General features: G+C 30.6%; 3 protein-coding genes across 3 annotated transcripts; 1 reads left to right on the plus strand and 2 right to left on the minus strand.

The window, feature by feature from the left end:
• Window positions 1-760: 760 nt before the first annotated feature.
• Window positions 761-6,547, minus strand: HELRODRAFT_177964 (hypothetical protein; the record flags this gene model as incomplete). The annotated part of the gene is made up of 6 exons (XM_009026111.1): window positions 761-1,296; window positions 1,373-1,647; window positions 1,706-2,361; window positions 5,282-5,469; window positions 5,599-5,749; window positions 6,338-6,547. 6 exons carry the CDS (start codon window positions 6,545-6,547, stop codon window positions 761-763), a joined length of 2,016 nt encoding a protein of 671 aa, XP_009024359.1.
• A 2,063-nt stretch (window positions 6,548-8,610) lies between these two features.
• Window positions 8,611-9,802, plus strand: HELRODRAFT_177965 (hypothetical protein; the record flags this gene model as incomplete). Its single annotated transcript, XM_009026112.1, has 3 exons — window positions 8,611-9,007; window positions 9,082-9,275; window positions 9,569-9,802. 3 exons carry the CDS (start codon window positions 8,611-8,613, stop codon window positions 9,800-9,802), a joined length of 825 nt encoding a protein of 274 aa, XP_009024360.1.
• A 500-nt stretch (window positions 9,803-10,302) lies between these two features.
• Window positions 10,303-12,190, minus strand: HELRODRAFT_177966 (hypothetical protein; the record flags this gene model as incomplete). The annotated part of the gene is made up of 4 exons (XM_009026113.1): window positions 10,303-10,457; window positions 10,756-10,949; window positions 11,095-11,258; window positions 12,140-12,190. The coding sequence occupies 4 exons, from the start codon at window positions 12,188-12,190 to the stop codon at window positions 10,303-10,305; spliced, it is 564 nt and encodes a 187-aa protein (XP_009024361.1).

The raw sequence follows: 12,190 nt of genomic DNA on the forward strand, positions 1-12,190 counted from the left end.
TCCTAATTTTGCAAACACTAATGCCGATTTGAACAAATTGTTTAAAAGTTTGAAAATATTTTCAAATAATTATCATCTTGACTCGGCTGGTGAAAGTTAGATAATAGTAATCATTGTTTTTATTTTTAATAATAATAAAAATAATATAAACATTTATGAAGCGCCCATTTGCACAGCTGCTTCAGAGGCGCCCGAAGCCCGTGTTAAAAAGATGAGTCTTTAATCCCTTACTTACTTACTTTACCCTTACTTTTTGAAAAGACTCAACGAGGAACATTGTCTTAACTTAGGAGGTAACGCATTCCAGACATACGGAGCAGCGTGACGAAAACCGAAAATCTTGAAATAACAATCATAATAGAAATAATTAATAAACAACAATAATAATACTTGAGTAAACCAATTTTCCTATTAAAATATATCTATGTTTTGTTCCTCGGTAACAACTCGATTAGAAAAAGAAATGATTTTGAGCTTTCGCCATGTTCATACACATTTCATAAGTTTCAAACTTGTATAATCTCGACACAAAAACATTTGTAAAAAAACTTTATTAAAATAGGTAAAATTCAAACATTAAAATTTATATGGTTGATTTGGTGCATGTAATGAAATTTATATAGGTGCTTTGACCAACGTGTAAAGTTGAGCACGGCAAACCAAGTTCAAATAAATTTATTTCAAATCACACAAAATTATATAATGATACATTGAAGTATTACATAATTTTATCCTATATAATTATGACAGTGAGTTATTTCTATGTGGATATATCGGTAGAAATGACATTTTTGCTCTTATTCCTGTCAGATATTCCAGTGCCCTTTTCTTCATTTGTACTTTGGATATTTTTATCCTCCCAAAAACGTTTGATCAGCAAATAAACCATTTCCACAAACTCCACACCACTTGCTATTGTTATTCCCAGCCAGAGTGACAACATACCTCCCGCTGATCCGATCATCATGTCACTCGTGTATGCCGGTGTGTCGGCTAGGAAGTATGGACAGTTTTGTGGCATGATGAATTTGATTTCAAGCATTGATTCACCTATTTGTGTTAAATTTGAAAGTGGAACATTCCCAACTTGCTTAATTGTGTTGTAGTAGTTTATGTATCTTGATTTGACCTTGACATTATCCATACATTCATTGTCAATGAAATATTTTTGAAACAAATCCAGTTCTACTGAGGGTTGTGGCCAGGTTGCTGATGTCAGCTGCGTGTCGTAGATTATTTCTTGGCAAGGAACTAGGCATTGGTCAGCACAACTGTCATCATCATCTTCAAAAATAGCTGTAGCAGAAGGAAATTTTGAAATGAATAAATCATTCAAAATTTTTGCAATTACTCACTATACCCAAGCACTTACCTTTCAATCCATATTTAGCAACTAACTGAGAAAATATAATGTTATTCGTTGACTCCTCGTTTATCAAATCAATCGAAGATTCGTTCAATGAAAAAACATAACTCAAATTGCCACAAACAACAGTGTTATATTCCTCGACAGGCACATTCAGCAGATGTGAAACGCAATTGGAATTTTGCTTTGACAATTTTTGTTCACAGTATTCCACGCACAAATCCTGCGTGTATTTAGTAGAATTTGAGCTTTCCAAAGTTTTTTTTAAAGTGCAACCCAACCTGAAATAATATTTTAGAATTACATTATAAGTTTTTTTTTGAAAAATTTTAAACCAACTTGTTGTGTGGTTTATCTATGCGCTTTCTTTCCGTTTGGACAATTTCTACGATATTTTCAGTTCCAGGTGCCACGTTGAATCCTCGTTTGAGATCAGCGGGAGTCCCGGAACTGTGCACACTCACCTGGACACCTCTTGCTTGGGATTTAGTCAGTGAAAATTGGTACGGAACGTTAATGAAGTTTGGTGGACCAACATTTAACAATAAACTTATTCCTCTGATGACATTTTTATTGGATATGTTTATATTGCTCATTTGCAGAGTGTAACAATTCAAATAGTTAGCATTCCAAAGCCTGGTAAAAGTTTCAGTTGAACACGAGTCGTTGGTTTCAAACCAATCAGTGCCGAAAAAACTACAATCAACGACTAAATTAGGACAGTCTTCCGATTTTGGCCGATCTTTATTTAAATTGATCAAATAACCTGAAACTGTTAAAAGATCATCGAAAATTTTTTTGACTTTATCTTCAATATTTTCAACTGATTTCAGACCATCTGGAAAATTGTTTGAATGAATTCGATTTAGCCACTCGGTCTTATATTTTTTCACCAGCGATAAATAATTTTCCATGGATAATTCATTTGGTTCTCCCTCGCTAAATGGATCCAAGTTGCATATCGTGATGTCAGGGAACGTTATGTTTTGACCAGTCTGTATAATATGTTTATTTTTTTATTTGGATTTTATTTAAGATTATGGTCAACAGTTAAATAAAAATTGCTTTAACAAAAAAAATAACAATGGAAGGTGTATCAGTGATGGATTCCAATAGCTAAATGGAACATATTCTTATGCTAATTACCCTTTGCGAAAATATGCTAATTACCTCTTAAGCCGCAATATGCCAATTGTTCCTTACAACTCATGGAGGCTTGTTATAACGTAAAGACCTATATGTTTTATTCTATATATACTGTCAACATGAGATGTAATATATCATAAAACCAAATTTATTTAATTCAATTCAATTCGTTTATTTTCTCAAAAGAGGGGTAAACTAAAAAAGCAACCAAATGCTTGTAAGAAAGTCACCCTATCCAAATAAAATCAACATTGATCAGCAAAAATCAAAAATTAAAATAGTTCGACAAAAATCAAGGATTAAACTAGATCGAAATAAATCAAAAGTTATTGAACTGCAGATTCTATTCTATTAATCTTATGAAACAGAGATATAGTTCAAAATGAGTACATAAAATTAAAGTTTTGAATTTAGGATTCTATAGCATTTCAATAAATTAAATGATATGAAACCAAATATAGTTCAAAAATAAGAGTACATACATATATACATACCCACATACGCACATATATACATACATACATGCATACATACATACATTCATACATACATACATTCATACATACATACATTCATACATACATACATACATACATACATACATACATACATACATACATACATACATACATACATACATACATACATACAAAAACAGTTTTATTCAGATCATTGATATTACTCATATACAAAAATTATTCAAATAAGATTTAAATAAGGTTAAAACAACTATAGTCGCAAAAATCGCCGTTTATCAGACAATAAATAAGTTTTACAATGTTGTTTAAAAAGACGAGGTTTTGAAATAATTGTAACAGATAGAGGCAAAATTGTAAACCAAATTTTGGGTGCAAGAATAAATATGCTATCATTTAAAATTTTTAGTCTACTGAATGGTATTATATATGGAATGAAGTGACGAGTAGATTTAAAAATATGTGAAGGTTTGAGTGAAAAAATATTTGAGAAATTAGATGGTAGCAGATTATTGACAAATTTGAACATGAAAAAGGCAACAATAAAAATATGTAATTTGTATATTGTAAGAAGACCTAAAGAAGAAAAATATTCATCAACATGAGTGGTAATTTTTAAATATAATAATAGTTTTATAAATTTTTTTTGAATTCTATATAGTTTTGAGACATGAACAGCAGGGCTATTGCCCCAGATAAGATTACAATATGATAGATGAGGAAAAACAAATGCATTGTACAACAATATTAAAGTAGTTTTATTAAGTTTGTATCTTATTTTATAAAGAAGACCTAAAATTTTGCTTAATTTAGAAGAAATAGTATTAATATGTTCAGCCCAAGATAAATTATCTGAGATAATTAAACCCAAAAATTTTGTATTGTAAGACCTCTCCATTAAATGGTTATTCAAATGAAGATTTAAGGGACCAAAAGTATTGTTAAGGATCTTCGGACCAATAATCATATAATTACATTTTTGATAATTAATTTTTAGTTTATTGGTATAAAACCAGTTAGTAATAAGTTTTAGGTTATAATTAAGTAAGTCAGAATCCTTCAGAGGTGATTTAGTTGAATAGAAAAAGCTAGCATCATCAGCATAAAGAAGAATTTTGAATATGGTTTTAATAGAGAACAAATCATTAATAAACAATATAAAAAGCAAGGGTCCAAGAATAGACCCTTGTGGGACACCTTTAGGTACCAAGATTTTATGGGAATTGACATCATTAACTCTTACATACTGGTATCTATTGAGTAAATAAGACATAAACCAAGAGTGAGATTTACCACGAAAGCCAAGCGCTTCAAGTTTACGTAATAGAAGAGTGCGATCAATGAGATCAAAAGCTTTACTGAGATCAATAAACACGCCAATTGTAAGAAGTCCATCATTCATAAGGGTGTTATGTGCAAACTGAAGATTGGCTAATTCAGTTGATCTGCCAGATCGGAAGCCAAATTGGTTTTCCGATAGGAGATGAAAAGTTGTTATAAATTTGTGCATTCGAATATACATGAGTTTTTCTAATATCTTGGACAATGAAGATAATAAAGATATGGGCCGGTAGTTGTTTACACAACGTTTGTCACCTTTTTTATATATAGGAATAACACGAGCAGTTTTAAATACAGTGGGGAAGACACCTTGTTTAAATGATAAGTTAAATATATAGGCAAGAGGTTTAGTAATATTGTAAATGCAGTTTTTAATTATATAGTTGCTGAGTTCATCATCAGATAAGGATTTTGTATTTTTCATATTACCAACCACATCTAAAATTTCAGATTCATTAACACTATAAATATAAAAAGAATTAGAGCTATTACCAGACAAGAAAGAATTATCACAAGAATTGTAATTATCATCGATAGAAAGTAAGCTTTCAATAAAGTAATTATTGAATTCATTAGAAATTGTCAAATTGTTAGTAACAACGTTATCATCAATCATTAATTGAGAAATATTATGAGAAGAGGCATTATTAAGCAACGAATTAATGAATTTCCATTTAAATTTTGAGTCATTGTTAGAAAATATATTACTATAATAATTACGCTCAGCCTTTCTTACAACACTAGTGAAACGATTGCGGTGGTATTTATATATCTTTAGATTAGAAGGTGTGGGATTCAAAATACATTTTTTAAATAGTTTATTTTTTATTCTAGAGGCTTTTATGATGTCCCTGGTAATCCATCCTTTGTGCTTGTTGTTGTTAATTACCTTGATTGGAGCATATCTATCAATTATAGAGTTAAAGTGATTATAGAAAGACAGACAGGATACCTCAACGTTTTCAGATCCAAGTACATCATCCCATTTGGTCATGGATAAAATTTTATTGATAATGTCAAAAGTTTTAGTAGTGAAATGACGAGTACCTAAGATACCAGGTGGCTGAGAGGACAAATTTGTGCTATTGAAGAATGAAAATATTGGATAATGGTCCGAAAAATCAGATAAAAGAATACCAGCTGTATGTGGTAAAGAACTATTACTAAAGATGTGGTCAATTAGAGTGGCTGATGTATTTGTTACTCGTGTAGGTAATTCAATCGTCGAGAAAATATTGTAAGTTGCTAGTAAATTTTTAATTGCCATACTTTGAGTAGTGCATTTAGATAGGTCAACATTGATGTCACCAACAAGGTAAATATCCGTTGTAGGTTTAAGCTTATCCAAAATACATTCCAGATGTCTTAAAAAAGCATCGAAGGAAGAAGCAGGAGATCGATATATGGCTAAAATTGTACCCTTAAAATAGTTGCAAGTAACATTAATACATAAACTATCTGAAAGATCATCATCAAATATCGATATTAAATTAGTTACAAAAGGAATGTCTTTTCTAATAAAAATACCTACACCTCCTCCAATTCCGCCTGTTCTATTTTTACAAGCAAAATTGTAGGAATCAATATTAACTAATTTACATGTAACGTCATTTAACCAGGTTTCAAAAACAATAATGAAATGAAATATGTTAGAAAATGATTTAATCAAAATTTGTAAATCTGACAGTTTATTAGCAACACTCCGACAATTTAGATGTAGAAAAGAAAAAGAGTTAATTTTAAAATTACTATTGAAACAAAATTGATTTATAAAATTATCATAACTATAGTATCTACAATCATTGACATTTGAATCAACAATGTTGAAAGTTTCAAATGACGCCATGGTTAAACAGTTTGGGGTTTACCATTTTAATACCGAATAAAAAATTAAAATAAACAAACACTCAAAAATCAATAGAAAATATATCGTGGCGTTAACCAAATGCAAATATAGCCTACGTGTAGATGATATTTGAATGAGGAATTGCAATGAAACAAAACGTACTTTTTCTCCAGACATGGTTATAATTGGATAGGAATAATAACTCGTGAATAAATTAACCAGCATGTAGGTCAGAAAACCTGTTGAAAATAGAAAAAAAAGCAGCCAAAGTAGTTTCAAGAAGATTTCTTTAGATTTTAAAAACTTTGGAATCCCACGAACTGATGTATTCTCTCCATACTTCAGAAGTTCGGCTTTCAATATTCGATACATTTTTTGTTCTGTAAAAATCAGCGGTTTTTATAATTCCATTTTTAAAGAATTTTAGGTTTCCTTAATGATTGAAATTTTTCACGGACTATATTTATCAACAAACAACTTTCAGATATCTATCAACAAATCTACCATTAAAAAAACTCAACAAGCTATCAAATAACAATTTGATAGTTTTGAAGCATCTAGGTTGCTTTAATATAAAAATTAAATTTCAAAAATGTATTTTGACAACTGTTAAATTATTTTGTCAACTATTAAATTTTTTTTTCTAATTTTTTGCTAAAACTAAAAAATGTTGGCGTTTAATGATAATCAAAGAGAAAGGGCTTTATATAGTATATTTGAAACTAACAACAGGTAAAACACCTAAAAAAAATTTTTATGTGAAATAAAATGTTGACGTAGATATTATTAAAAAATCATGTACTGTTTAGTTTTCATTATCTAGAAAACACATATGCACCAAAACATTTGCTGCTAATTGCGTTCGATCGACTTAAAGCGCCAAAATACACACATACACCATTGTAGTGATTTTCACTGTTCGGATCCAGCGAATACACTCAGCGAAAATATTCATCTGGTCGAATCCACCGATTTATATCTGACTAAATAATGTAACTTTGTTGCTCGCACGCACAGGTAAAACCTCGATTATACATTTTTACGGTCCATAGAATCATTAATGCTACTGCTGAATTTTTGTTACTTAGGTTGATGAAAGTGTACTCAAAAATTTTCTTTAAAACATATGAATAAGTCTTTTAAGAATAAAATATTTATTCAATTTTTTGAATTAAAACATAACATTCATTCAACATTGTTGAATGTTATGTTTAAATAACATTAACTTTTAAAACAACTTGTGAATAAAATGGATTAAAAAAATATATTATAAAATGTAGAGTAGTTTAAACGACTATTTGGATTTAAAAAAGGATGGGATTTGACGCTGTGCAGCTGGTAATTATTCTTATATTCAAAAAGTATTCCCTTTATTTTCAATTTCCAAATAGCGTCTCGTTATTTTCCATTTATGTTGTGTTATGTTACGTTACATCATTGCGTGATCTCTTCAAACTTGCAAGTTGTAGTGTATTGTAGGTTTCAAATGGATCATTCAACGTGTTATAAAACTAAAACCTGCGGTTTGACTATTGAAAACATATTAGAAACTGTTTGCTGTCAGGGCCGCATATGTACTTAAATAAGTACTAAGAGTAAGTAAGTGACTCGCATTGAACAATAACTTTTAATTTAGTTAAATTTCGTTCGCATACTAACAACTATACTAATAATTATGTACTTTTTGTGAGCATATTAATTATAATTAATTATATATATTATTATGCAATTTATTGTTAATGTGGTTATAGCCGATGAATCATTTCAAGGTTTCTTACATCACCTTCATCTTTGATTTTTTTTGAAGCCGAATTATTGTATAAACTGTATAATATTGTTATTAAATTTTCCGTTAACATGATCATCGAAATCAACCCTATCGTCGTCATCAGTTGTTATCATCGTCAGTAATAATGAATTTTTTTGTCTTGTTAACAACAAGCATACGTGAGTTGCAAATAGTTGAAACTTCGAAACAACGAGCAACGTAATTATTTTAAAAGTTGGCGGTGCTGAATGTCGGTTTTGCTATTTAACTATTATTGCTATTGCATCTACCAAACAGGACAATGGAGTAAGCTTTAAAACAAAAACCTTCACACGAAAATGTAAAAACTCGGTAGTTTTTCCGAATAAGTTTCTGCATACATCCAACAATATAGGCAGTTTTATGACAATAGCCGGCCGCGCCAAATAATAAATAACCCAAAAATTTGTGTTGAATGAACCTAATTGCATAATGTTAAATTATTTTGTATGGCAATTGTGTGTGTTTGCTGTGACGTGAATGGCTTCTGTTAAATGCACATTTTTTTGGTTTCCATGTATAAATTTCTATAAGTATATCAATTTCAAATTTCTAATGAATTTTCATTCCCTCGTCTGAGTTAAATATTCCACATCGGAGCGATCAAGCAGCAGAAATCAACAGAAAGATGAAGTTTAAAAACTGGAGTTCAACTCTCATGATGATCTTGGTAGTTCAAGCAGCAACGATATCACTATTATCGTCATCAGCATCTCAAAAGAGGTTGTATGATAAACTGAGGCTGAAAACTGCACCTTTGTGCGCCGATCCTTCGAATGCAAGTTTAATTCTTAACAAGAATCGTCTGCAATCAAGCCAAGTCCGCGAGAGTTTATACGCTAGGATGTGCGCCATCCAGTGTCAAACGCTGAATGGAGCCTGTTTCGCCTTTCAAGTGAACGTGATGAAGTCTATAAATGATGGAAACGCATACGATGTACGCTGCTACTCTTTCAATGATTTTATTCATAATATTTACAAACCCTCTCCAGATGATGACTGCTCCTTGTTCATGGGTGCTAGTAGTGAGTGTCTAAAATGTTGAAATACTGCAGCATGTATAAATCGGGAAATACATTTTAACGTGAAATATTTTCAGAATATAAGATCGTTGATGTCTTGTCGTGGGGATTCAAAGATTCTTTGAATTTAAAAGAATTCGATTGTCCTCCTAAGAAGCGAGGAGTGAATCTATACAAGTTGGACATGCAGAGTCGCGCTGTGTACGACTCACAGAGTTACGATTTATTGGATAACGCCGGCAATGTTTTTAAGATAAAAAACTATTTGATGGTAAGCTTTTATTTAATCTGGTTATAATTAAATTTTATAATTAAGCTTATTGACCACACTGTCTACAAATTCTTGTAGCAACGCCAGTTATTTTATTATAATTCGCCCCTTATTTTAAAAAGGTATTATTTTACCGACTTGTTTTATGAACATCGTGGCTGTTACAAATCATTTAACAATAAGTATAATGTTTTTTTTCTAACTTTATTTTGCTGATTTGTATCATTGTTAACATCAGTATGTCTACAACAATAGCATCACTGTCATCAACTACAAACATCCAATCCAATCAGAACACAGCCAATGGAACTGTTGTTGTTTGTCGAACATGCGACGAACCCTATACCAACATAAATCAAATAGTTCCCTATTTGAAAAGTGTTAATCTGGATATTTCGGCTGTGCAGTATAGAGGGAAATGGATTTTCGTTTGGCAACAGGGCGCATATGAGAAGACGCTTTCTTATGTTGATAACTCCAATGTTTCTCTCTCAAAGCAGTTTCTTATTTACAATATGGGTTTGTAACAACTATTAATTTCAAGTTAACTCTCATTTATAAACAAAAATAAGCATAAAATAACTAACATATTTTGTAAACAAAATTCTAAAGATTAATGATTGCATAATGGTTAAACATCATTTATTGCATTACCACAAATTGGCTACAAAAGACAGACGCACCGAATTTTGGACCCGGCCGAATGTCTCACCGAAATTTGATACTCAACTCTGATTTTTATTAAGGCTATTTTTAAAGGCCGAATAGCCAAATATTGCAACTTCCGTTTAACACGTCACTTTTTGGGTTCCAGAAAAACAACTGTTGATTAATATCAGCGGAAAATTTTTTTTGACCATCATAGCACTTAAAACATAAAACATCGGAACTTGAACAAAAGATCGAGTTTTTTCAAGACAAAGAATTGTTGAATAGACATGAATTTTCTACTTTTTTATTTAACAACTTATTTTTCATTCTAAAAAATATAATTATGTCTATAATTGTGGGATTTTGTATTTGGACTTCAGTTTCGGCTGAACAGCTGATCAGCTATTTGGGTATTCAATTCTACTACTCGTTGCATCTCTGCAAAAAATGCAAATGAAATTCCAGACGCGAAATTGTTCGATGCCAAGTCCACCTTTAATTTCATTTTAGAATCACCAACCATGGGATCGGCTGATGATAAATAAATATGAATAATTCGAACAGTGAAAGTGATGAGAATTAAAATACTAAGCATTGAATTCTATAAATTTTTGAACACATATTTTCTCAAACACACGGGTGATAAAATTTTAAAAATTTATAATTTGTTTTCAGCCACCAACATATCTGATTGGAATGGCGTAAAGTTCAATGTGATCAACTAGACAAAGTAAAATTTGGTGTGCTTCAAATTTTTCAACTTAATGTTTTATGGTTTTATCTTCTTCATCTTCTTTCTCATGCCTTATCCTTTCAGTCGACCATCGACCTCCACAAAACCCGATCTTTAACACTTTGTAGTAGTTGTAATGTGGTTTATTAAACAAGTGAAACAAGGACTTCACGAATGTTGTTCGTTGTTGACCGCGATCTCTTTTCTTTTTCCCTGCAATCTTTCTAGTAGTTGTTAGATTTTCCACTTTTTCCTTCCGCATGATGTGAACAAAAAACTTTAACTGCCCCCTATAGAGTATGAACAGTTCAACTAATTTTTATAATTCTCTTCAAAAACCACATCTCAGCAGCGTTAATATTTTTTTCCATTTCGTTAGAAATTGTCCAGGACTCAGAGCCGTAAATTAGCACAGGAAAAATACAACACACTAACAGTTTTACTTTTATTGATATTTTGATTTTACTGTTGGTAAGGATGTTTTTCATTCTAGGAAATTCATCTTTTGCCATAGCTATCCTTCTTTCGATCTCCATATCACATTTACAACCTGAGGTAATCAGACTACCGAGATAATTGATGCTGTTAACTTGTTTCACCTGTTTGCCATTAATGATTATGGAGCAGGTCGGAGCGATTTTGCTTTGACTGATTACCATGCACTCTGTTTCACGCCTCCAACGGATATACTTAGTAGATCTTCTATCATAGTCATGATGATCTCACTATAGAGATTGTACAGGTCTGGAGAGTTAGGCCTTGTATACAGCCTACAGCCTTGCCTAACACCTTTCTTTTTTATCTATGTATGTAATATGGTTAACTACTTTTTTCGCCTTTTTCAGAAATTATAAATTTATTTCATTTTCCACCATAATTGATTTTTGAGCAAAATAAATAATTGGAAAAATTAAATTTATTTTAAAATAAATTTTAATGATGGACAGTTTTTTCAATTTATTGTTTATAATTTCAATTTTAAAGGTCTGTCATTTTTAAATAATATTTGAGCGAATTTGTTAATAGATTGGGATTCATCATTGAAGTTATAAATAAAATTGTGTACATTTAAGTCAATTTTATTTTTTTTCATGATAACGTGTTCCATTTTTGCCGTATAATATCAAACGTTAATATGTTTAAAAACAATTTTAAAAAATTATTCAAACTTTTACATTTTTATTGACATAAATGTTCTTACTTATTTACCAATTTTTCACTTTGCTTTTATGAGTTAATGAATCCTATTCCTATTAGAAGATTTTTTCAATGACTATTTATGAAGATTTTTCTTGAAACATATTTAAGTTTATTTTCGTTGGCGATGATAGAGATAATGATACCCTATTAGAAGAAAAACGAAATAGCAAATGTTATAGGTTCAGGTTAGATTATGTTTCAGCTGATAATAAGTCAAACATTTATGATAGTTGAAAAAAACCCTTTTCTACTTTTCACCAATTCTTTCCGTATCTCATACTTGTAAAAACTTTTCCTTATCTTCAAAAAATTTTCTTGATAAAATTGACAT

Source organism: Helobdella robusta (assembly GCF_000326865.2).
Source record: "Helobdella robusta unplaced genomic scaffold HELROscaffold_45, whole genome shotgun sequence".
NCBI classification, from domain to species: domain Eukaryota; kingdom Metazoa; phylum Annelida; class Clitellata; order Rhynchobdellida; family Glossiphoniidae; genus Helobdella; species Helobdella robusta.